The sequence below is a fragment of the Pristis pectinata genome, chromosome 1, assembly GCF_009764475.1.
Source record: "Pristis pectinata isolate sPriPec2 chromosome 1, sPriPec2.1.pri, whole genome shotgun sequence".
Lineage (NCBI taxonomy): Eukaryota > Metazoa > Chordata > Chondrichthyes > Rhinopristiformes > Pristidae > Pristis > Pristis pectinata.
In genome coordinates this window covers 145,651,045-145,676,508 of record NC_067405.1, presented here as the reverse complement: position 1 = coordinate 145,676,508, position 25,464 = coordinate 145,651,045, and the positions used below count along the sequence as shown (strand labels likewise).

General features: G+C 47.4%; 1 protein-coding gene across 3 annotated transcripts in view; it reads left to right on the top strand.

Annotated features, from left to right (window-relative positions):
- Positions 1–2,585: 2,585 nt before the first annotated feature.
- hhipl1 (HHIP-like 1) overlaps positions 2,586–25,464 on the top strand; it is a 46,832-nt gene continuing 23,953 nt past the window's right edge. For all 3 annotated transcript variants that reach the window (XR_007957592.1, XM_052031398.1, XM_052031523.1), the window contains exons 1-4: positions 2,586–2,933; positions 17,421–18,067; positions 21,607–21,750; positions 22,894–23,222. Coding sequence is in view for 2 of the 3 variants with exons in the window: in XM_052031398.1 (XP_051887358.1) it covers positions 2,649–2,933; positions 17,421–18,067; positions 21,607–21,750; positions 22,894–23,222 (1,405 nt within the window). In the remaining variant the exon portion in view is untranslated. The remainder of the gene's footprint in view (positions 2,934–17,420; positions 18,068–21,606; positions 21,751–22,893; positions 23,223–25,464) is intronic.

Sequence of the window (25,464 nt, the reverse complement as noted above, 5' to 3'; positions counted from 1 at the left end):
TGAAAATCCAAGTAAACAACATCCACTGACTCGCCTTTGTCTCTCCTGCCTGTTACTTCCTCAGAGAGGAAGAGGTTGGACAAACTTGGGCTGCTTTCTCTGGAGCAGCAGAGACTGAGGGGAGACCTGATACAGGTTTATAAAATTATGAGAGGCACAGATAGAGCATACAGTCAGAGTCTATTTCCCGGAGTAGAAATGTCAAATAGTACAGGGCATTTAAGGTGACAGGGGGCAAGTTTAAGGTAGGTAAGTTTTTTTTTGCACAGAGAGGGAACAGGCTGCCAGGGGTGTTGCTGGAAGCAGATAAAAGAGGGACATTTAAAGAGGCTTTTAGATAGACACATGAATTATGGAGGGACATGGATCATATGCAGGCAGAAGAGATATAGTTTATTTTGGCATCGTGAACGGCACAGACATGGTGGGCTGAAGGGCCTGTTCCCGCGCTGTACTGTTCTACGTTCTATGTTCTCAGCATTAAATTGCATTTGTCACCTCCCTGCCCATCCCACCAGACTCTCTATCTCTCCCTGAAGTCTGCTACTGTCCTCTCACAGTTCTTCAGGTTTCATGCCACCTACAAATTTGAAAGTTGTGCCCCGTACACCCAATATGTCTGGGGATCTCCACCGGACACTTCCCATCGGTAGCAACACGCAAAGATGCTGGGGGAACTCAGCAGGTCAGGCAGCATCTGTGGAGGGAAGTGGGCAGTCGCCATTTTGGATCGAGACCTTTCATCAGGTCCTGAGTTCCGCTTGAGTTTCTCCAGCATTTCATGTGTTGCTCCAGACATCTCCAGGCATCTGCAGTCTCTCTTATGTCTCTCTTGCCTGGACAGAGTAGATGTGGCAAAGTTGTTTCCCATGGTAGGGGAGTCTAGTACAAGAGGGCACAACTTCGGGATTGAAGGGCGCCCATTCAGAACAGAGATGCGGAGAAATTTCTTTAGCCAGAGGGTGGTGAATCTGGGGAATTTGTTGCCACGGGCGGCTGTGGAGGCAAAGTCATTGGGTGTATTTAAGGCAGAGATCGATAGGTATCTGTGTAGCCAGGGCATCAAAGGTTATGGTGAGAAGGCGGGGGAGTGGGGCTAAATGGGAGAATGGATCAGCTCATGATAGAATGGCGGAGCAGACTCGATGGGCCGAATGGCTGACTTGTGCTCCTTTGTCCTATGGTCTTATGGTCTTATGTCTCCATTTCCCTTCAGTACCAAGTTTTCTCAACTCTGCAGAGAGAAAAAGAACCTGCAGATGCTCTTAAATCCAAAACAAAAACAGAAAATGCCGGAAACACTCCGCAGGTCAGGCAGCATCTGAGGGGAGAGAAACAGGGTTGATGTTTCAAGTCAAGGACCCTTGATCAGAACTGGAAGAATTGTGCACAGCAAACATGCTCCAAGATGCAGAGAGGAGGAGAGTGGAGAGGTTCACCAGGAGGTTGTCTGAATTAATGAGTATTATCTTTGAGGAGAAGATATCTTTTCTCTGGAGCGTCGGATGCTGAGGGGAGACCTGATAGAAGTTTATAAAATTATGAGAAGCATAGATAGAGTATACAGTCAGTCTTTTTCCCAGAGTGGAATTATTAAATAGTAAAGGGCATAGCTTTAAGATGAGAGGGGAAGCTTAAGAGGCAAGTTTCTTACACAGAGAGTGGTGGGTGCCTGGCATGGGCTGCCAGGGGAAAGGGTGGAGGCAGATACAGCAGCAACGTTTAAGAGGCATTTAGACAGACACATGAACAGGCAGGGGATGGTGCAATATGGATCATGTGCAGGCAGATGTGCAGTTTAATTTGGCATCACGGTCAGCACCGAGATTGTGGGCCGAAGGGCCTGCTCCTGTGCTGTGCTGTTCTACATTCCAATGTGCCAACCTTGATTTCTGGAATAATTTATCAGAGATCTCCAAGGAAAGACCATAAGACCATAAGACAAAGGAGCAGAAGTCGGCCATTCGGCCCATCGAGTCTGCTCCGCCATTCTATCATGAGCTGATCCATTCTCCCATTGAGCCCCACTCCCCCACCTTCTCACCATAACCTTTGATGCCCTGGCTAATCCTTATCAATCTCTGCCTTAAATACACCCAATGACTTTATCTCCACAGCCGCCCGTGGCAACAAAATCCACAGATTCGCCACTCTCTGGCTAAAGAAATTTCTCTGCATCTCTGTTCTGAATGGGCGCCCTTCAATCCTGAAGTCGTGTCCTCTTGATAGTTATAAGATAGTTATGGTTATAGAAAGATAGTCAGATTTCTGTTTCTCTTGTGAATGCTGCTTATCTGATGCTGTGCGCCTGTGATGCTGCTGCAAGTAAGTTTTTCACTGCACTTGTGCACACATGGGCTTGCTCGACTTTGATTTGGCTTTGATTTATGTTATGATGTTCAGGAATTCAGCAGATTTTTTTTTTCTGTTGTGCTAAGTCCTGTTTGCTTTGAGCCACAGATGCTGGCAGATAAAGCTGTTTATGGATTGCCTAACCTGGTGATATCTGAATACTGCCTGTGAGAAGCTGGGGAACAGGACAAAGTGCACAGTCCAGAGGCATTTCCACGTCCATTATTTTTTTCTGTTCCTCCCTGCAGTTTGTCAGCAGTTGTTTCCTATCACCCACGCTGGAAGTGAAGACAAACATGGCCTGTGGTTACAGCTGGCGGAGCAGGGGGTGGCAACTTTGTACCTTCATCCCCTTCATATTCCCTTTGCAACTGGTCAGATGTCACCCCCAGTGCTTGGACTTCAAGCCCCCCTTCCGACCAGCGAACGGCCTTGCATTCTGTGTTCTCTACAGCGACTTTGGTTGTTGTGACTCTGTCAAAGATGGAGAAATCAGGAGCCGCTTCTACAGGATCATGGACAACTTTGATCACTCCCTGTATGCCACCTGTGGTGTGTATATCCGGGACATCTTGTGTGGGGTAAGTGTCTCTGCGAGATCGATACTAATCCATGCTGCTGTTCTCTTTAGACGCACTATTTCCAGTGCTCTTCTGGCTAGCTTCACTTCTTACCCCACCCATGAAGATGGACTCGTCCAAATCTCTGCTCTTGGTGCGGCCTCCTCTACCAGAACTGGCTGTCCCACGGAAGGCAAAGAGTGATGGTTGATGGGTCGTATTCTGCATGGAGGTCGGTGACCAGTGGTGTGCCTCAGGGATCTGTACTGGGACCCTTGCTCTTTGTGATTTTTATAAACGACCTGGATGAGGAAGTGGAGGGGTGGGTTAGTAAGTTTGCTGATGACACAAAGGTTGGGGGTGTTGTAGATAGTTCAGAGGGCTGTCAGAGGTTACGGAGGGACATAGATAGGATGCAAAACTGGGCTGAGAAGTGGCAGATGGAGTTCAACCCAGATAAGTGTGAAGTGATTCATTTTGGTAGGTCAAATATGATGGCAGAATATAGTATTAATGGTAAGACTTTTCACAGTGTGGAGGATCAGAGGGATCTTGGAGTCCAAGTCCATAGGACGCTCAAAGCAGCTGCACAGGTTGACTCTGCGGTGAAGAAGGCATATGGTGTATTGTCCTTCATCAATGGTGGAATTGAATTTAGGAGCCGAGAGGTATTGTTGCAGCTATATAGGTCCCTGGTCAGACCCCACTCAGTTCTGGTCACCTCACTACAGGAAGAATGTGGAAGCCATAGAAAGGGTGCAGAAGAGATTTACAAGATGTTGTCAGGATTGCGGAACATGCTTTATGAAAGCAGGTTGAGTGAACTCGGCCTTTTCTCCTTGGAGCGATGGAAGATGAGGGGGGACCTGATAGAGGTGTGTAAGATGATGAGAGGCATTGATCATGTGGATAGTCAGAGGCTTTTTCCCAGGGCTGAAATGGTTGCCACAAGAGGATACAGGTTTAAAGGTGCTGGGGAGTAGGTACAGAGGAGACGTCAGGGGTAAGTTTTTCACTCAGAGAGTGGTGAGTGTGTGGAATGGGCTGCCGGCAACGGTGGTGGAGGCGGATACGATAGGGTCTTTTAAGAGACTTTTGGACAGGTACATGGAGCTGAGAAAGATAGAGGGCTATGGGTAAGCCTAGTAATTTCTAAGGTAGGGACATGTTTGACACAACTTTGTGGGCCGAAGGGCCTGTATTGTGCTGTAGGTTTTCTATGATTCTATGTTTCTACATCGGTGAGACCCGACGCAGATTTTGGGATCGCTTCATTGAACATCTTTGCTCCGTCCACCCTACCAGCCGGGATCTCCCGGTGGCCAGCCATTTGAATTCCGCTTCCCATTCCCACACCAACATGTCTGTCCACGGCCCCCTCCACTGCCAAGTTGAGGCTAGACACAGATTAGAGGAACAGCACCTCATATTTTGCCTTGGTAGTCTCCAACCTGAAGGCATCAACATTCCTCTAACTTCCGGTAACAACTCCCCTCTGTCCCCCCTTATTTCTCTTATACCACCAGCCCCATCAACCCATGTCTTACCCCACCCCTGCCCTCTCGATCTGCCCATCACTCACACACTCCTCCCACTGGTTGACCCTCCCCACCTCCCTCCCTTTATTCCATGGTCCTCTCCCCCTCCTCCATTGACTTCTTAACCAACCCCCTCGCCTGGATCCACACGTCACCTGCCACCTCTTGGTCCACCCCCTCCCCCACACCCTATTATACCGGCTCTCTCCCCTCTTTCTTCCCAGTTCTGATGAAGGGTCTCGACCCGAAACGTCGACTGTTTATTTCCCTCCACGGATGCTGCCCGACCCGCTGGGTTCCTCCGGCATTTTGTGTGTGTTGCTTCAGATTTCCAGAGTCTGCCGTCTCTCGTGTGTGTCCAAATCCCTGCTGTCTGCACCCTAACTCACTCTGAGACCAACCTATCCAATACCCCCACACTCACCAGGAAAAATAGGATCAGGGTAAATGAGTGGCTGATGGTCGGCACAGACTCGGTGGGCCGAAGGGCCTTTTTCTATGCTGTATCGCTCCATAACACCATTCTACAGTGGCTACTTGTCTGGATTGCCTGAGATAGAGTATTGGAATTGGTTTATTATTGTCACTTGTACTGAGGTACAGTGAAAAACTTCTTTTGCATACCGATCGTACAGGTCAATTCATTACACAGTGCAATTACATTGAGTCAGTACAGAGTGCATTGAGGTAGTACAGGTAAAAACAATAACAGTACAGAGTAAAGTGTCACAGCTACAGAGAAAGTGCAGTGCAATAAGGTGTAAGGTCAAAACAAGGTAGATCGTGAGGTCATAGTCCATCTCATCGTGCAAGGGAACTGTTCAATAGTCTTTTCACAGTGGGGTAGAAGCTGTCCTTGAGCCTGGTGGTACGTGCCCTCAGGCTCCTGTATCTTCTGCCCAATGGGAGAAGAGAGAATGACCCGGGTGGGTGGGGTCTTTCATTATGCTGGCTGCTTCACCAAGGCAGTGAGAGGTATAGACAGAGTCCATGGAGGGGAGGCTGGTTTCTGTGATGTGCTGGGCTGTGTCCACAACTCTCTGCAGTTTCTTGAGGTCCCGGGCAGAGCAGTTGCCGTACCAAGCCGTGATGCATCCAAATAGAATGCTTTCTATGGTTCATCGATAAAGTTGGTGAATGTCATAGAATAATACAGCACAGGACCTTCAACCCGTCAAATCATGCTGACCAAGGTGCCTTTCTAAGCTAGTCCCATTTGCCTGTGTTTGGCCCATGTCCTTCCAAACCTTTCCTATCCACACACCTGTCCATATACTTACTCAAGTGTCTTTTAAATGTTGTTATTGTACCTGCCTCAACCACATCCTCTGGCAGCTCGTTCCACATACGCACCACCCTCTTGTGCGAAGAAATTGCCCCTCAGGTTCTTATTAAATCTTTCCCCTCTCACCTTAAACCTATGCCCTCTAGTTTTTGGTTCCCTTTCCCTGGGAGTAATACTGTGTGCATTCACCCTATCTATGCCCCTCATGATTTTAGGCACCCATAGTTAGTATTGGTATTGGTTTATTATTGTCACTTGTACCAAGGTACAGTGAAAAACTTGACTTGCACACCGATCGTACAGGTCAATGCATTACACAGTGCATTGAGGTAGTACAGGGTAAAACAATAACAGAATGTGGAGTAAAGTTTCACAGCTACAGGGTAAAAGAACATTATTAGTAATACGTAGTAACATAGAATTTAAATTTAAAAGAGTAGAACGATTATAGTAAAAGTAATGAGTAGATTTACAGAGAGCAGCTTGCAACGAGTCACCACGCTCTGGCGCCATTGAAGGTCACCTCTCAGTCTGATCTCAGATCTGAAACTTCCTTCCTCAGGTTCAACTGGAATAAGCCTGCAGAGTGAGACTGCCACTAACTTCCCTTCGTGATTTTTCAACAAACCAAATGAAATATTGATATAAAATCTAACCTAATCCGATGTGAACATTACACTGAGGGTGAGCACTGAACACGGAGGCTGCTGTAACTATGCAATGGAATACTATAGAGTCACAGTCATAGAGATGGTATTGGTTTATTATTGTCACTTGTACTGAGGTACAGTGAAAAACTTGTTTTGCATACCGATTGTACAGGTCAATTCATTACACAGTGCAGTTACATTGAGTTAGTACAGAGTGCATTGAGGTAGTACAGGTAAAAACAATAACAGTACAGAGTAAAGTGTCACAGCTACAGAGAAAGTGCAATGCAGGTAGACATTAAGGTGCAAGGTCACAACAAGGTAGATTGTGAGGTCAAGAGTCCATCTCATTGTATAAGGGAACTGTTCAATAGTCTTGTCACCATGGGATAGAAGCTGTCCTTGAGCCTGGTGGTACGTGCCCTCAGGCTCCTGTATCTTCTCCCTGATGGGAGGGGGAAGAAGAAAGAATGTCTGTGGTGGGTGGGGTCTTTCATTATGTTGGCTGCTTCACCAAGGCAGTGAGAAATGTAGACAGAGTCCTTGGAGGGGAGTCTGGTTTCTGTGATAGACTGGGCTGTGTCCACTCTCTCTGCAGTTTCTTGCGGTCTTGGGCAGATCAGTTGCTGTACCAAGCCGTGATGCATCCGGATAGGATGCTTTCTATGGTGCATCGATAAAAATTGGTGAGAGTCAAAGGGGACATGCCAAATCTCTTTAGCCTCCTGAGGAAGTAGAGGCGTTGGTGAGCTTTCTTGGCCGTGGCATCTACATGGTTGGACCAGGACAGGATAACTTCAGCCCAACTCATCCATGCCAACCATTTTGTCCATTGACATTAGTCCTATTTGCCTGCACTGGGACCTTCTATGCCTTGTCGACTTTAGTGTCTGTTTAGATGTCTGTTAAGCATAGTGACTGTATCTGCTTCCACCACCTCCTCTCACAGTGTGTTCCAGATATCAACCTCTCTCTGTAAAAAAAACTCACCCCTCAGATTTCCTTTACAACTCTTCCTCTCACCTTAAACCCATGCCTATTTGTTCTAATACCCATAACCATAGGGGTTTAATGCTGCAGTTATACAACCTCAATATTCCATTTTCCATATCCCCTTACGACATGGAAGGAGGCCATTTAGCACATCGAGTTTATGCAATCCCATTCTCCACTAACCTTCCTATTTAACTATTCTCCCCATATTCCCATTAACTCCGCCCCCCACCCAGTTTCTACCCCTCACCCGCACACCAGTGGCAAGCTACAGTGGGCAATTAACCCACCGACCCGCACGTGTTTTGGGATGTGGGACGAAACCGGAGCTCCTGGGTGAAACCCACGCGGCCACAGGGAGAAGGTGCCAACTGCCCACAGGTACAGCGTCCGAGGTCAGGATTGAACCTGGGTTACTGGAGCTGTGAGGCAGTAGCTGTACTCGCAGTGCCGCTGTGCTGTCCTGGTTCTGTAGGTTTCAAAGATCAATACATCCGCTGTTGCCTGTTTTTCTATCTTTGGAATAGGGAGCATTTTCTATTCTGATCGAAAGTTCAAGTAAAAACTTAAGATTATTATTGCAGAAAGTTCTACAGTAATACAAGCCCAGGCAAATTCTGCTTGCATCAGGTAGGGCAACGTCAGCAAAATCAGATAAACTATTTCCTCCAGGTACTGTCTGAATGTAGGTGGAATGTAATTTGTTAATGAAATGTTAAACAGAACATGCAAACTGCCCACAGACAACACCTGAGGTTATAGTCACACAGCACAGAGGTAGGTCCTCCAACCCACCTTGCCTCTCCGCTCTCTGATGCAAAGTTTTGACCCGAAACGTTGACATTTCCTTTCCTCCTGCAGATGCTGAGATCTTCCAACAGATTGTGTGTCTGCAGTCTCTTGTCTCTCCTGCCATCTACACTAATGTCATTTACCAGCACTTGGTTTGTAGCCTTCTACGCCGTGGTGATTCGAGCGCTCGTCTAGATACTTCTTAAATGTTGTGAGAGTCTCTGCCTCCACCACCCCCTCGGGTAGTTCGTTCAAGATTCCAACCTTCCTCTGGGTGAAAACGTTCTTGCTCAGATTCCTCGAAACCTTTTCCTCTTTACCCTAAGCTATTCCATTTAGTGTTGGTCACCTCTGCTATGGGAAAACCTTTCCATCCTTGTTTCTCAGAATTTTACTTACCTCAGTTAGATCCTCCCCTTCAACCCCTCCTCTCCAAAGAAAGCAAACCCCAGCCTCTCCAATCTCTCATAGAGTCATACAGCATGGAAGCAGGCCCTTTGGCCCAACTGGTCCATGCTGACCAAGATGACCAATCCAATCCAACCCCATTTGCCAGCATTAGGCCCATAACCTGCTAACCTTTCCTATCCATGTACCTGTCCAACTGCCTTTTAAAAGTTGTTATTGTACCTGCCTCAACCACTTCCTCTGGCAGCTCGTTCCACACAGATACCACCCTTTGTGTAAAAAAAGTTGCCCTTCAAGTTCCTATTAAATCTCTCCCCTCTCACTCTAAACCTCTAGTTCTTGATTCCCCAACTCTGGGAAAAAGACTGTGTGCATTCTCCCTATCTATGTCCTTTGTGATTTTATACACCTCTATAAGATCACCCCTCATTCCCCTACATTATAAGGAATAAAGACCTAGCCTAGCCAACCTCTCCCCACAACTCAGTCCCTCAAGTCCTGGCAACATCCTGGTAAATCTTTTCTGCACTCTTTCCAGTTTAATAACATCTTTCCTATAGCAGGGTGACCAGAACTGGACACAGTACTCTCTCTGTAAATGAAACTAAAGAATGCAGGGTTTGATGTTTGCATCCAGTGAAGGGACTTTGTTGTAGATGAAGGTTGTGCTATGATAAGAAGATAAGATTTAAGATAAGATTTCTTTATTCGTCACATGTACATCAAAACACACAGTGAAATGCATTTCTTGCGTAGAGTGTTCTGGGGGCAGCCCGCAAGTGTCGCCACACTTCCGGCGCCAACATAGCACGCCCACAACTTCCTAACCCGTACGTCTTTTGAAATGTGGGAGGAAGCCGGAGCACCGGGAGGAAACCCACGCAGACACAGGGAGAACGTACAAACTCCTTACAGACAGCGGCCGGAATTGAACCCAGGTCGCTACTACAACACTATGCTGTAATAGTGTTACGCTAACCATGCCTGCCTACACTATAGAGTGACCATGAGTCCAGTGTTAAAACAGGGTCACAGCAATCTATAGAGAGAATGAAGTGGTCCAAAGTGAGAGAGAAGGGTGGTTGGGGAATGGAGACCTTTTGGGATGGATGAGTAAGGATAGGCAGTTGTGCTTTGACATCTGGAATCACCTTGTGATTTTGTAACCAGGGAGCATTATAACCAGAGACAAGGGGACAGGTGGAGTGGTAGAGCCACTGCCTCACAACACTTGTGGTCTGGGTTCAATCCTGACTTCTGGCGCTGTCTGTGTGGAGTCTGCACGTTCTCCCTCTGCTAACCAGATGTTAGTGCCAATTTCGCCTTTACAACAATGAGTGTTGACTTCATGATAACTCTTGCCTCAAAACCAAGCTGCAGTGTACACAGTCCTGCCTCATTAACAGCATCCCATTGTACTTATTCTTTAACACACACTGTGGGTAACCCACAATCCCATCCTATGTAATTCATTATGTAATTGGTCATTGGTTTATTATTGTCACATGTAACGAGATACACTGAAAAGCTTTTGTTTGCGAGCCATCCATACGGATCATTTCATACATAAGTATACTGAGGTTGTACAAAAGGAGAGAGAAATGCAGAATATAGTTTTACAGTTACAGAGAGAGTGCAGTGCAGGCAAAGGTCATAGTCAAAGTGGAGTTTATTGTCACATCCACAAGTACACAATGAAAAACTTACCTGCAGCAGCATCACAGGCACATCAGATAAGCAGCATTCACAAGAAAAACATAAATTAAATGTAAGTTATATACAATTTTTACAAGAAAGAACACAATTAGATCAAAAAAAGCCCATTTTAGTGCAGTGGTCATAGTGTTGCTGTACTGAGGTAGTGATTAGGGTTGTGCCGGTTGGTTCAAGAACCGAATGGTTGAAGGGAAGTAGCTGTTCCTGAACCTGGTGGTGTGGGACTTCAGGCTTCTGTACCTCCTGCCTAATGGTAGCTGCGAGAAGATGGCATGGCCCGGATGGTGGGGATCTTTGATGATGGATGTTGCCTTCATGAGGCAGCACCTCCTGTAGATACTCCCGATGGTGGGGAGGGCTGTGCCCATGATGTATTGGGCTGAGTCCACTACTCTCTGCAGCTTCTTACGTTCCTGCACATTCGAATTGCTGTACCAGACCGTGATGCAACCAGTCAGGCTACTTTCAACAGCACATCTGTAGAAGTTTGTTAGAGTGTTCGGTGAGAAGCCGAACCTCCTTCACCTCCTAAGAAAGAAAAGACGCTGGCGCGCCTTCCTTGTGATTGCATCGATGTGCTGGGCCCAGGACAGGTCGTGCGATATGTTAACGCCCAGGAATTTAAAGCTGCTGACCCTCTCCACCACCAGTCCCCCAGTGTGGACTGGCGCGTGTTCACCCTCCTTCCCCTTCCTGAGTCAACAATCAGCTCTGTAGTTTTACTGACGTTGAGCGAGAGGTTGTTGTTGTGGCACTGCTCACCCAGGCGTCCTATCTCGCTCCAGTAAGCTGACTCATTACCACTTGTGATTCATCCAACAACAGTGGTGTCATCAGTGAATTTGGCATTGGAGCTGTGTTTAGCCATACAGTCATACGTAGAGAGTAGAGCAGGGGGCCAAGCAGGCAGCCTTGAGGTGCACCTGTGTTGATGATCAGTGAGGAGGAGGTGTTGTTACCAATCCTCACTGATTGAGGTCTGCCGATGAGGAAGTCGAAGATCCAGTTGCAGAGGGAGGTACAGAGGCCCAGGTCTTGAAGCTTGATGACCGGTTTAGATGGGGCGATTGTGTTGAACACCGAGCTGTAGTTGATGAACAGCAGCCTGACATACGAGTTCCTGTTGTCCAGATGATCCAGAGCAGAGTGAAGACCCAGAGGAATCACAGCTGCAGGTAGACAAATAAAGTGCAAGGACCACGATGAGGTAGATTGGGAGATCATCCTTAACGTATGAGAGGTCAGTTCAAGGGTCTTATAACAGCGGGATAGGAGCTGTCCTTGAGCCTGGTGGTATGTGCTTTCAGGCTTTTGTATCTTCTGCCCGATGGGAGGGGGGAGAAGAGAGAATGTCCGGGATGGGTGGGGTCTTTGATTATGTTGCTGCTTACCTGAGGCAAGGGGAAGTGTAGACAGAGTCAGTGGAGGGTCCTCACTGTGGGCAACTCTGTTCCTTAATGTCACTCACCACTCCTCAACTCACCAAGCTTATGGCTCCTACCTCCTCATGCTGCAAGTGGCTGGAGGTCACCACAAACAGCGACTGCCCACTGTAACAGGGGTGCATCCTCTGGCTCACTAGCAGACAGCAGAAGCCAGATATGTGTTCGCCTGCATGAGTTCGGGGGAAAGCAGGAAGGATTACTGGCAAGAACACAGGGCTTAAGAGTCCCATCCCAAAATAGAGACTCAAGAGAGATTCACGAGGATGTTACTGGGACTGGAGGGCTTGAGTTATAAGGACAGGCTGGGACTGTTTTCCCTGGAGCGAAGGAGGCTGAGGGGTGACCTTATAGAGGTTTATAAAATCATGAGGGGCATAGAAAACGTGGATGGTCACAGCCTTTCCCCAGGGTAGGGGAGTCCAAAACTAGAGGGCATAAGTTTAAGGTGAGAGGGGAAAGATTTAAAGAGGACCTGAGGGGCACGCTTTTCATGCAGAGGGTGGTGGGTATATGGAACGAGCTGCCAGAGGGAGTGGTGGAGGCGGGTACAACAACAACATTTAAAAGACACTTGATCAGGTACATGGATTGGAAAAATTTAGAGGGAATGGGCCAAGCGCAGGCAAATGGGACTGGCTGAGATAGGCATCTTGGTCAGCATGGAAATGTTTTTGTTCTGTGTAACTTGATCACTCTATGATAGATTGCTGAGATAAAGAGGAGAAGAGGTAAAATAATTTTCCCTATATAAACCGCAACCCAATCAGAGTCATAGAGTCACACAGCACAGAAACAGGACCTTCGGCCCAACTGGTCCATGTCGACCAAGATGCCCCATCCAAGCTAGTCCCATTTGCCAGTGTTTGGCCCATAACCTTCTAAACCTTTCCAATCCTTGTACCTGTCCAACAGTCCTTTAAAAGTTGTTATTGTACCTGCCTCAACCACTTCCTCTGGCAGCTCGTTCCACATGGATACCACCCTTTGTATAAAAAAGTTGCCCCTCAAGTTCCTATTAAATCTCTCCCCTCTCACCTTAAACCTATGCCCTCTAGTTCTCGATTCCCCAACCCTGGGAAAAAGACCGTGCGCATTCACCCTATCTATGCCCCTCCTGATTTTGTACACCTCTGTAAGATGTGCACCTCCTATGCTCCAAGGAATAAAGTCCTAGCTTGGCCAACCTCTCCCTATAACTCAGTCCCTCAAGTCCTGGCAACATCCTGGTAAATCTTTTCTGCACTCTTTCCAGTTTAATAACATCTTTCCTATAGCAGGGCGACCAGAACTGAACACAATGCTCTAATAAGTGTGCCCTCACCAGCGTCTGGTAAAACCACACCATGTCACACTCTGTCACACACGAGTCCTCTTTAGTCTTCCCAACACAAGAACAACCCTTGTTGTTCGCAGAAGAATGAGGGGAGATTTGATAGAGGTTTACAAAATTACGAGGGGTATAGACAGAGTAAATGCGAGTAGGCTCTTTCCACTTAGATTAGGAGAGATAAGTACGAGAGGACATGGCTTTAAGGTGAAAAGGGAAAGGTTTGGGGGAACATTAGGGGGAACTTCTTCACTCAGAGAGTGGTGGGAGTGTGAAACGAGCTGCCATCTAACGTGGTGAATGCGGGCTCACTCTTAAGTTTTAAGAATAAATTGGATGGATACATGGACGGGAGAGGTCTGGAGAGTTATGGACTGGGTGCAGGTCAATGGGACTAGTGGAATAAAGTTTCGGCACAGACTAGAAGGGCCGAATGGCCTGTTTTCTGTGCTGTGGTGTTCTATGGTTCTATCGTTCATGTTGTTAGATTTCTGCATAACTTGACTGCAATTATCTTGTTTTTTGTTCACTGCACTGGTGCTGCATTCTTTGCCTCATTTAGTGTTGGACTAATCTGCAAATAGCCCAAGTTATTTGGTCTGGTCACCCCATTACAGGAAGGATGTGGGGGCTTTGGAGAGGGTGCAGAAGAGGTTCACCAGGATGCTGCCTGGATTAGAGGATATGAACTATAAGGAGAGGTTGGACAAATTTGGGTTGTTTTCTCTGGAGCGGCAGAGGCTGAGGGGAGACCTGATCAAAGTTACGAGAGGCATAGACAGAGTAGACAGCCGATATCTTTTTCCCAGAGTTGAAATGTCTAATACTAGAGGGCTTGCATTTAAGGTGAGAGGGGGAAGGTTTAAAGGAGATGTGTGGGGCAAGTTTTTTTACACAGAGACTGGTGGGTGCCTGGAATACGCTGCTAGGGGTGGCGGTGGAGGCAGATATGATAGTGGTGTTGAAGTGTTTTTGGATAGGCACATGATTGTGTAGGGAATAGGGGGATCTTTTCTTTATCTTATATGGACATTGTGTAGGCAGAAGGGATTAGTTTAGTTTGACATTTAATTACTAGTTTAATTAGTTCAGCACAACATTGTGGGCCGAAGGGCCTGTTCTGTGCTGTACTGTTCTATGTTCTATGTAATATACTCATAAAAGATTTTAGGATTTTCCTTAATGCTACTTGTCAAGGTCACTTCATGGCCCCCTTTACTCCGCACCTGGTCTGCAGTTCTGGTCTCCTTACCGGAGGAAAGATATACTGGCTTTGGAGGCGGTGCAGAGGAGGTTCACCAGGTTGATTCCGGGGATGAGGGAGCTGTCCTGTGAGGAGAGATTGAGTCACCTGGGACTATACTCGCTGGAATTCAGAAGAATGAGAGGGGATCTTATAGAAACATATAAAATTATGAAAGGGATAGGTAAGATAGAGGCAGGAAGGTTGTTTCCACTGGTAGGTGAGACTGGAACCAGGGGACATAGCCTCAAGATTCGGGGGAATGGATTTAGGACGGAGATGAGGAGAAACTGCTTTTCCCAGAGAGTAGTGAATCTGTGGAATTCTCTTCCCAGGGAAGCAGTAGAGGCTACCTCATCAAATATATTCAAGACACAGTTAGATAGATTTTTGCACAGTAGGGGAATTAAGGGTTATGGGGAAAAGGCAGGCAGGTGGATCTGAGTCCACGGCCAGATCAGCCGTGATCTTATTGAATGGCGGAGCAGGCTCGATGGGCCAGATGGCCGACTCCTGCTCCTATTTCTTATGTTCCGATGTTTAGCCCTCCTCATTTCTTTCTTAAGGTTTCGCAAGTTTCCCCTATAAACCTCAAGTGACCTGTTCGATACAATTTCCTACCCCTGACAGAATAAGCTTCCTTCTCTACCCTGGATTTCCTGAACTATATAACATTGGGCCATATTTCTTTCATATAAAGCACACCTCACTCTCTCCATTCTGTATGTACAGTAACACCTCTACCGATTACTTACCTGCACTCAGAGGCTCCTCATAACCTGCATTATCAGATCATATATCAAATAATGATTTAGGAGGTCATTCAGCCTATCGAACTATGCCAGCTCTCAGAGCTAGAGAAACAGAGGACTGCAGATGCTGGAATCTAGATGAAAACCACGATGATGCTGGAGGAACTCAGCAGGCCAGGCAGCATCCGTGGAGAAAAGCAGGCGGTCAACGTTTCGGGTCAGGACCCTTCCTGAGGACTGAAGATAGGAAAAGGGGAAGCCCAATATATAGGAGGGAAAAAGCAGAGCAGTGATAGGTGGACAAAAGAGGGGAGGCGGGGTGGGCACAGGGTGGTGATAGGTAGATGCAGGTAAGAGATAGTGATAGGCAGGTGCGGGGGAGGAGGGGAGAGCAGATCCACCGGGGGATGGGTCAAAGGTAAGGAAAAATAAGGTTGAAAATATTCAGAGCTGTCTCGTTAGTGTCTTTCTCCCACTCATTACCCTGGAACCTATTCTCTCTCACAGGCCTGCCCATCATCCTCTCTCACCATGGGGCGTACATTCAAGGTGAGAGGGGGAAAGTTTAAAGGAGATGTGTGGAGCAAGTTTTTTACACAGAGAGTGGTGGTTGCCTGGAACGGGCTGCCAGGGGAGGCTGTTAGACAGACACGTGAATATGCAGGGGATGGAGGGATATGGATCATGTGCAGGCAGAAGGGATTTGGTTTAATTTGGCATTGTGGTCAGCACAGACGTTGTGGGCCGAAGGGCCTGTTCCTGGGCTGTACTGTTCGATGTTCTATGTTCTAACTCTCCCACCACTCGCCTACGCACTGGGGGTAATTTACAGTGGTCTTGGAGCACCCAGGAGAAACCCATGAGGATATTGTGCAGACTCCACACAGACAGTACCCGAAGTCAGGATCGAACCTGGAGCTCTGAGGCACTGGCTCTACCATCCGTGGCACTGTTCTGCTCTGCTTGTGGCCATCGCACAAGGTTCTGGAGGAACTCTGCGGGTCAGGCAGCGTCTGTGGAGGGAAATGGACGGTCGATATCTCTTCTACCTGCTCATGATCCATAACCCTCCATTCCCAGCGTATTCACAGCCCCTTAAAACACCACTGTTGTATCTGCTTGCACCACCACCCCTGGTAGCCCGTTCCAGGCACCCCCCGCTCCCTGTGTAAAAAATACTTGCCCCGCACATCTCTTTTAAATTGTCCCCCTCTCACCTTAGATGCATGTCCTCCAGTATTTCTATCCTGGGAAAAAGATTCTGACTGACTAAATCTGGATCAACAAACAAATGGCTGGAGGAACTCAGCGGGTCAGGCAGCTTCTGCGGAAGGAAATGGACAGTCAACATTTCGGGTCGGGACCGTACATCGGGACAGTTGAAGGGTCTTGACCCGAAACGCCGACTGTCCATTTCCCTGCACAGATGCTGCCTGACCCGCTGAGTTCCTTCGGCACCTTGTGTGTTGCTCCAAGTTCCAGCATCTGCAGTCTCTTGTGTCTCCTCTTTGCGGCCATGTCTTCCCAATCTCATCGTTGTCCCGGCACCTTATTATCTGCCTGCACTGCACTTTCTCTGTAACTGTAACACTTTATTCTGCATTCTGTTATTGCTTCTCCCTTGTACTATCTCAATGTAGTGATGTTTTGAAATGATCTGTATGGACGGCATGCAAAATGGAGCTTTTTACTGTATCTCGGTACATGTGACAATAATAAACCAATTCCAATGTATCTCCTCTTTGCTCAGTATGTTCCTCTCTCGTGAATTACCTCAGAAGGTCAGCTATAGAAAATATGAGTCATAGAAATGTATGATCCTAATGTGGGCAAATAGGATAAGTGTAGAGTGTCACAACGTCACACGAAGAGCGAGATCGCGGAGAACCCAAATGCAGAACACCAGTACAAGACTGGAGTTGGGATGCTTCCTCGGAACCGGACGCAGAATGGTGAACAGAAGGAATCTTGCGTCAGGGCTCTGAGATGGAGTCCCGAAACAGAAACCAGGACTGCTCTAGAGTTGCCGGCTCTCAGCAGCCAAGAGATGAAGTATACCCAGAGATCTGGCAACCAGTGTTTGTGAAACCAGGGTTCTTATATTAGCCTCCTGATGGAACTCAGGTGTGTGTCATTAGGCAATTAGTAGTGCATGGAAACCATGCGCTGCACAACAAGGCCCCATTAATGGGGATAAGGGGCAGAATCGAGAACCAGCACTTGGAACCACGACATAGAAAGGCAAATAGGTTGGTGTGGATGAGGAGGGCAGAAGGGTCAGATTCAGTGATGTACAGCTCTATGACTGCAATCTGTGCTTGCATTGTCTCTGTTTGACTGCGATCTGTTCCCTTTACAGGAATGTTCCCCATATTCTGCTCACTTGTACGATGCAGAAGACCCGTCAACCCCCGTCAGGCAGTTGCTCGGTCTCTGTGGAGAATACTGCATCGAATTCTGGAATAAATGTCAGGCAACTCTGGGCCCCTTAGTGGGAGAAGGAAACCTTCTGGAGCTCGTGTCTAATAGAAATAAATTCTGTGAAGCCTTACAGCTGCAGGACCTCGATTATTGCTTCCCGCACGTCTTGAGCAATAAGAACCTAACTAAAAACCTTGGGGTGGTGAATCCAGGCTCCGACGGCTGCCTTCAACTGTGTCTGGAGGAAGCAGCCAATGGTCTTCGCAATCCTGTCGCTATGGTGCACGCAAATGACGGCACTCATCGTTTCTTCGTCGCAGAGCAGATCGGCATCGTCTGGGTTTACCTCCACACCAGGGCCAGGCTAGAGAAACCATTTCTCAACATCACTCATGCGGTTTTAACCTCTCCCTGGGAAGGGGACGAGCGAGGATTTCTGGGCTTGGCCTTTCATCCTAAGTACAAATACACAGGGAAAGTCTACGTCTATTACTCTGTTGAGTGGCACTTTAAAGAAAAGATCAGAATTAGTGAGTTCACCATTTCTTCCACTGACATGAACGTGTTGAATCATCGTTCTGAGAGGTAAGTGGGCCAAATGGACTCCTTCTCTGTGGTTATTTATTTATTCTTTGTGAGATGTGAACATTATCGGCAATGCCGGCACTTATTGAATTGCCCCTGAACTGCATTCTTCAATAAGTTCATTTTACGTTGTACTTTACCTTTTTTATTGGACAGAGGTACTTTTGGAGAGCACATTATTTAGATATTTTAGACATTTTTAGATATTTATATATTAGTCACACGTACATCAAAACACACAATGAAATACGTCTTTTTGCGTTGCTAAGAATGTGCTGAGGGCAGCCCGTAGGTGTCGCCACTCTTCCGGCGCCAACATAACATGTCCTCAACTTCCTAACCTGTACATCTTTGGAATGTGGGAGGAAACCGGAGCACCCGGAGGAAACCCATGCAGACACGGGGAGAACATGCAAGCTCCTTACAACTGCGGCGGGAGTTGAACCCAGGTCGCTGGCGCTGTAATGGTGTTATACTAACTGCTATGTTTTCACCTGCCTGACCTTCTGAGTTCCTCCAGTATTTTGTGTGCTGCTCTAGATTTCCAGCATCTGCAATCTCCCTCGTGTCTCGACTGTCCATTTCCCTCCATAGATGCTGCCTGACCTGCTGAGTTCCTCCAGCGTTTTGTGCGTTACCTCTTTATCCAAATTGAGCTTGGGCATTCTTCTCCATACCTCTCTCCAGTTACATGTACTGGTTTGAGCACATCACATCTCTGCGTGGGACAGGCACTTTAATGATGATATTTCGTAAAGTCCAATTTCTCTGCTAGTGGAATATATTGGCTTGTCAAAAGTAGTAATTAGCATTACAGGGTGTCCCCAGTTCACGAATATCTGACTTATGGACACTTGTACATACGAGCGAGCTCCCATAAATGTTAGTAAGTTTAAGCAAGAGTCTTGATTAAAAAAAAACCTGTTTACATGTAACCTCCCTGCAGTTATCAGACATCATTGTCTCTTAAGGACACAGGCTGCCAGTTTCACGGCGTGAGGCCACTTAAGAGATTTGCTTTGGAAACTGACAAGCAATCGCTACCATTGATACCTGGGCAAAGATACTCTACTGAACAGTGTAACGTCCACTGATTTCAAGCCCTTCAAAACTAGCCATTGAGCATGGGGCATCCTGATTCTGTACCATTATAACAAGGCAGGGGAGGACAGTAAATAAATTGTTCATGTTCACTGGCTCTCATCATTATAATACTGTGGAGGTAGGGTTGCCATATTGAGTGATTTTGTGAACTTTCCGACTGATGGATAAAATTGACTTCTGTCAAAATGAAACCTCTTTGTAAGCTGGGGACTTTATTTGTTAATCTTTTACATATACTATCCTGAGATCTGCTTGGGGAAAAAAAATGCTCCTTTGGTTTGACAAGGGGATTTTGAGGTTGGGTATCTGCAGGCGTTACCCTACAATTGCTCGTGCTCTGGGGATTTTCAAAGAAGAACCATTCTGGGCACAGATTGCAGGATCACGGTTCATATTTTCATACTTAGTGAGGACACAGAAGAAGGTCGGAGCACTCGTTCCCATTCTCCCTCTTACCTCCCTGCAACCTGCTGTCCTGTGCAAACCCATCAACTCACTTAAAGGCAGCACAGTGGTGCAGTCAGTACAACTGCTGCCTTACGGCTGCAGAGACCCTGGTTCAATCCTGACCTCGGGTCCTGCTTGTGTGTGTGGAGTTTGCACGTTCTCCCTGTGACCGCACAAGTTTCTCCGGGGTGTTCCAGTTTCCTCCCACGTCCCACGGGAGTTGATTAGGAAAGTGGGGAGAATAAAATGGGATTAGTGTAGGATTGGTGTAAATGGGTGGTTGATGGTCGGCATGGACTGGGTGGGCCGAAGGGCCTGTTTCTGTTCTGTAGCCCTGTATGACTCAGGAATATGCAGCAATGATTGAAGGATGAATATTAAATGGTGCTGATTAGCTGAAGCTTGTATTTGAAGAGCTGATCCCCTAAATACAGAGAGCAGTTTCGATCAGGAATTGTCAAGAGCTGGTCATCGACTTCAGGAAGGGGGGGGGGCGGTGGTGTGCATGCACCTGTCTACATCAACGGTGCTGAGGTCGAGAGGGTTGAGAGCTTCAAGTTCCTGGGAGTGAACATCACCAACAGCCTGTCCTGGTCCAACCACATAGACGCCATGGCCAAGAAAGCTCATCAGCACCTCTACTTCCTCAGGAGGCTAAAGAAATTTGGCATGTCCCCTTTGACACTCACCAATTTTTATCGATGCACCATAGAAAGCATCCTATCTAGATGCATGACGGCTTGGTATGGCAACTGCTCTTCTTGTGACTGCAAGAAACTGCAGAGAGTTGTGGACACAGCTCAGCACATTATGGAAACCAGCCTCCCCTCCATGGACTCTGTCTACACTTCTCGCTGCCTCGGTAAAGCAGCCAACATAATCAAAGACCCCACCCACCCCGGACATTCTCTCTTCTCCCCCATTCCATCAGGCAGAAGATACAAAAGCCTGAAAGCACGTACCACCAGGCTCAAGGACAGCTTCTATCCCACTGTTATAAGACTATTGAACGGTCCCCTAGTACAATAAGATAGACTCTTGACCTCACAACTTACCTCATTATGACCTTGGACCTTGCACCTTGCTGTCTGCCTGCACTGCACTTTCTCAATAACTGTAACACTTTATTCTGCATTCTGTTATTGTTTTCCCTTGTACTACCTCGATGTACTGATGTGATGAAATGATCTGTATCTACAACGTTTTTCACTATACCTCGGTACATGTGACATTAATAAACCAATTTACCAATTTACCATTTTATTAATTTACCAAAACAATAGTGAGGCCATCCTGAAGTGTTTGGATATGCATGAATGCATTCTGGGATGACCAAAGTTCTCCCATCTTATCTGAAATAAAGGTCTTACTGTCGCAGTTATAGAACGTCAACACGGTCAATGAAGATGCAAAACACAATCTGCTGGAGGAATTAGCCGGTCGAGCAGCATCTGTGGGGGAGAAAGAAATTGTCGACGTTTCAGGTCGAAACCCTGCATCAGGACTCCAGATCAGATTGTCTGTTGCTGGCTCTCTTCCCACTACAGATGCTGCTCGACCCCCTGAGTTCCTTCAGCAGCTTGTTTGCTGATCCAGGTTCCAGCATCTGCAGTCTCCTGTGTCTCCCTGGTCAATGACGTTACTTTGTCTCCGAAGACACTAACAGAAATTCAAGCTCTGCTTCTTGAACGGAACTTGGAACAGAAGGACAACTGGCATCTGACTCTAATTCCCATGAGGTAAACAAGAGCCAGATTTCGGGAATGTGATACCACAGACGTAAACTGTTACATCATGTCTTTGACACATACGACTGGAAACTGATCTCTCTGGGCCAACAAACAAGGAGCTGGAGGAACTCAGTGAGTCAGGCGGCATCTGTGGAGGGAAGTGGACAGTCAATGTTTTGGGTGGAGACCCTTCGATTTCTGCGCCGATGTTGATTCTTCGCTAACTTCCAACTTTAATCCGATGTCTAATTTTTGTAGGATCATTCTGGAAGTGGATGAGCCAGCGTCAAACCACAATGGAGGACAGCTCCTCTTTGCCGATGATGGCTACCTCTATATTTTCACCGGAGACGGTGGAATGGCTGGGGATCCTTTTGGGGAATACGGAAACGCACAAAATAAGTAACGTGATTTTCTTTTATTCATTTGTTACACTGGGGTGTTTTCCCAAAATGATTTCCTTGATGGAATTATTTTATGAATCAATGGGGGTGAGATTCAACCTTGGCAGATACTTCCAACAATGGTGGGGGTGGTCTCATCAGAAAAGCCCGGGTGTGGAAGGTGGTACAGTTGGGGTGGTGTCGGTCAAGTCAGGGTCGGGAAGTTGATAGTCAGGGTCGGGAGCAGGTATTCGGTGTGGGGTCAAGGGTCAAGGTTCAGGAGTGGGTTATTGATGGAGGCTCAAGGGGACAAAGATTAAGAGTGGATGGTTGGTGGGGGTCAGGGGTCAGGGTTGGGAGTGGATAGTCGGGGGTGTCGGAGTTCACGGTTTAGGAACATAGAACAGAACAGGACAGCACAGGAACAGGCCCTTTGGCCCACGATGTTGTGCTGAAGCAATTGAACTATTGAACTCCTAACTAAACTAATCGCTTCTGCCTCCACAACGTTCATTTCCCTCCATTCTCTGCACATTCATGTGCCTGTCTAAGAGCCTCTTAAACCCCTCTATCGTATGTGCCTCCACCACCGCCCCTGGCAGCGCATTCCAGGCACCCGCCACACTCTGTGTAAAAGAACCTGCCCTTCCTTTGAACTTTCCCCCTCTGAGCATGCCCTCTGGTATTAGACGTTTCAACCCTGGCGAGAAAGACACTGGCTGTATATCTACTGTATGTCCCTCATAATCCTGTAAACTATCAGGTGTCCCCTCAGCCTCCTCCGCTCCAGAGAAAACAACCCAAGTTTGTCCAACCTCTCCTTATAGCACATGCCTTCTAATCAAGGCAGCGTCCTGGTGAACCTCCTCTGCACCCTCTCCAAAGCCACCACGTCCTTCCTGTAATGGGGCGACCAGAATTGGATTCAATACTCCTGACTCTTGAACTCACTGCCTCGGCTAATAAAGGCAAGCATGCCGCATACCTTCATCACCACCCTATCAACTTGTGCGGCTGCTTTCAGGGAGCTGTGGACCTGGACCCCAAGATCCCTCTGTACATCGGCATTGTTAAATGTCCTGCCATTAACTGTGCAATGTCTCCTTACATCTTCTCCAAAACCTTACGTGGCCTGGGAACCTCTTCTCCTTCTCCTCTCCAGGTCAGCCTTACTGGGGAAGGTGCTTCGGATTGACGTCAACAACAATAACCGAGGGCCACTCTACAGGATCCCTCCCGACAACCCGTTTCTCCTTGATCCGAACGCCCGGCCCGAGGTTTATGCCTATGGAGCCCGGAATATGTGGCGGTGCTCTGTGGATCGTGGGGATCCTCTAACAAAGGAAGGCAAAGGAAGAATCTTCTGCGGAGATGTCGGTCAGAACAAGTTCGAGGAGGTGGATATCATTGAGAAAGGCAAAAACTATGGATGGAAAGCAAGAGAAGGGTTTTCATGCTACGATAAGAAACTCTGTGCAAACTCCTCTCTAAGTAAGAAACTGTTTTTTTAACCTCACTCTAGATCCTAATACCTGATTAAATCAGAATCACAAGCCAGCGTCCAGGTAATTTCCCCAGTGCTTTTGAATCCTTTCGATCGGTCCTTTCCGATCTCATGCCTGTTGTCATAGAACCTGGAACAGTACAGCACAGGAACAGGCCTTTCGACCCTCCTTGTCTGTGCTGAACGCAATGCCAATTTAAACTAATCCCTTCTGCCTGCACATGATCTGTATCCCTCCATTCCCTGCATGTTTACATGTCTGTCTAAAAGCCTCCTGAACGCCACCATCGTATCTCCTTCCACCACCACACCTGGCAGCCCGTTCCAGGCACCCACCACTCCCTGTGTAAAAATCTTGCCCCACTCATCTCCCTTGGACTTTCTCCCTCTCACTTTCAATGCATGTCCTCTAGTATTTGACATTTCCACCCCGGGACAAAAATCCTGACTGTCTACCCTATCTCTGCCTCTCATAATTTTATATATCAGGTCTCCCCTCAGGCTCTGTCACCCCAGAGAAAACAACCCGAGTTTGTCCAATCACTCCTTATAGCTCATACCCTCTAATCCAGGCAGCATCCTGGTGAACCTCTTCTGCACCATCTCCAAAGTCTCCACATCCTTCCTGTAATGGGGCGACCAGAACTGCACACAACACTCCAAGTGCGGCCTAACCAAAGTTTCATACCAAAGTTTGATGGGGTCCATCATTCACTTTATAGGAAGGATGTGGTTGTACTGGAGAGAGTGCAGAGGAGATTCACCAGGATGTTGCCTGGATTGGAGGACTTTAGTTATGGGGAGAGATTGGACAGGCTGGGCTTGTTTTCCCTGGAGCGAAGGAGGCTGAGAGGTGTAGAAGATTATGAGAGGCATAGGACAGAGAACTTTACAGCACAGTACAGGCCCTTTGGCCCACGATGTTGTGCGGACATTTTATCCTGCTCTAAAATCTATCTAACCCTTCCCTCCCACATAGCCCTCCATTTCTCTATCACTCATGTGTCTATCTAAGAGTCTCTTAAATGTCCCTAATGTATCTGCCCCCACAACCTCTGCCGGCAGTGCGTTCCACGCACCCACCACTCTCTGTGTAAAAAAAACTTACCCCTGACATCCCCCTTATACCTTCCTCCAATCACCTTAAAATGATGCCCCCTCATGTTAGCCATTGTCGCCCTGGGAAAAAGTCTCTGACTGTCCACTCGCTCTATGCCTCTTATCATCTTGTAATCCAGGGTTACCCCAGGAAGGGTAAATAGCCAGAATCTTTTCCCCAGGGTAGGGCTATCAAGAACAAGAGGTCCTGGGTTTAAGGTGAGAGGAAATAGTTTTAAAGGGGATCTGAGGGGTAAGTTTTATACACAGAGAATGGTTGATATCTGGAACGCCCCTCCAGAGGAGGGGATGGAATCAGACACAGTTATTACGTTTAAGAGGCATTTGGACAGACACTTAAACAGGCCATTCGGCCCTTTCTAGTCTGTGCCAAAACTTTATTCCTCTAGTCCCATTGACCTGCACCCAGTCTATAACCCTCCAGACCTCTCCCATCCATGTATCTATCCAATTTATTCTTAATTTACCATGCCTTTACCACATCAGATGGCAGCCCGTTCCACTCCCCCACCACACTCTGAGTGAAGAAGTTCCCCCTCACGTTCCCCCTAAGATTAGTGTAGATGGGCAGAAAGGTCGGCATGGACTCGGTGGGCTGAAGGGCCTTTCTCTGTGCTGTATGACTCGATGACTTCCCCTGAAGGGCCCGCAGCCCGGATGCTGACGTTTTATGCCTCCAGCCACTTCTCTCTTAGTGTCTCCTCTTCCCTTGTTTTACCCAAGCTGTTCCCCAGGCGGTGAGTTACTCCAACACTCTTCCCTTTTGGGTGAAAACACTTATTGCGGCAAGTTTGTCAAAACAATCCCTCTGTGAATAATGGAAGTTGTCCAATTTTATTCATTTATAAAAGATAATAGACCCAGAGCATACATTCAGCCGAGATAAATCTGCCAGCATTTGCCGGAAGGAATTACATCAGCCTATCCTAGGTAAAACATTGCATACGGTGAGGTAAGAATGCATGAACTGGAGCCATGTTTAGCAGCCACATCCAAGCAATCCAAGCCCTGAAGCAGGAGTAGAGGGTTGAACTGGTCCTGTTGTTCAGTAAGGTCATGGCTAATCCTCTGTCACCTTCTCTTCCCTGTCTGGGAAACTATACCCACACG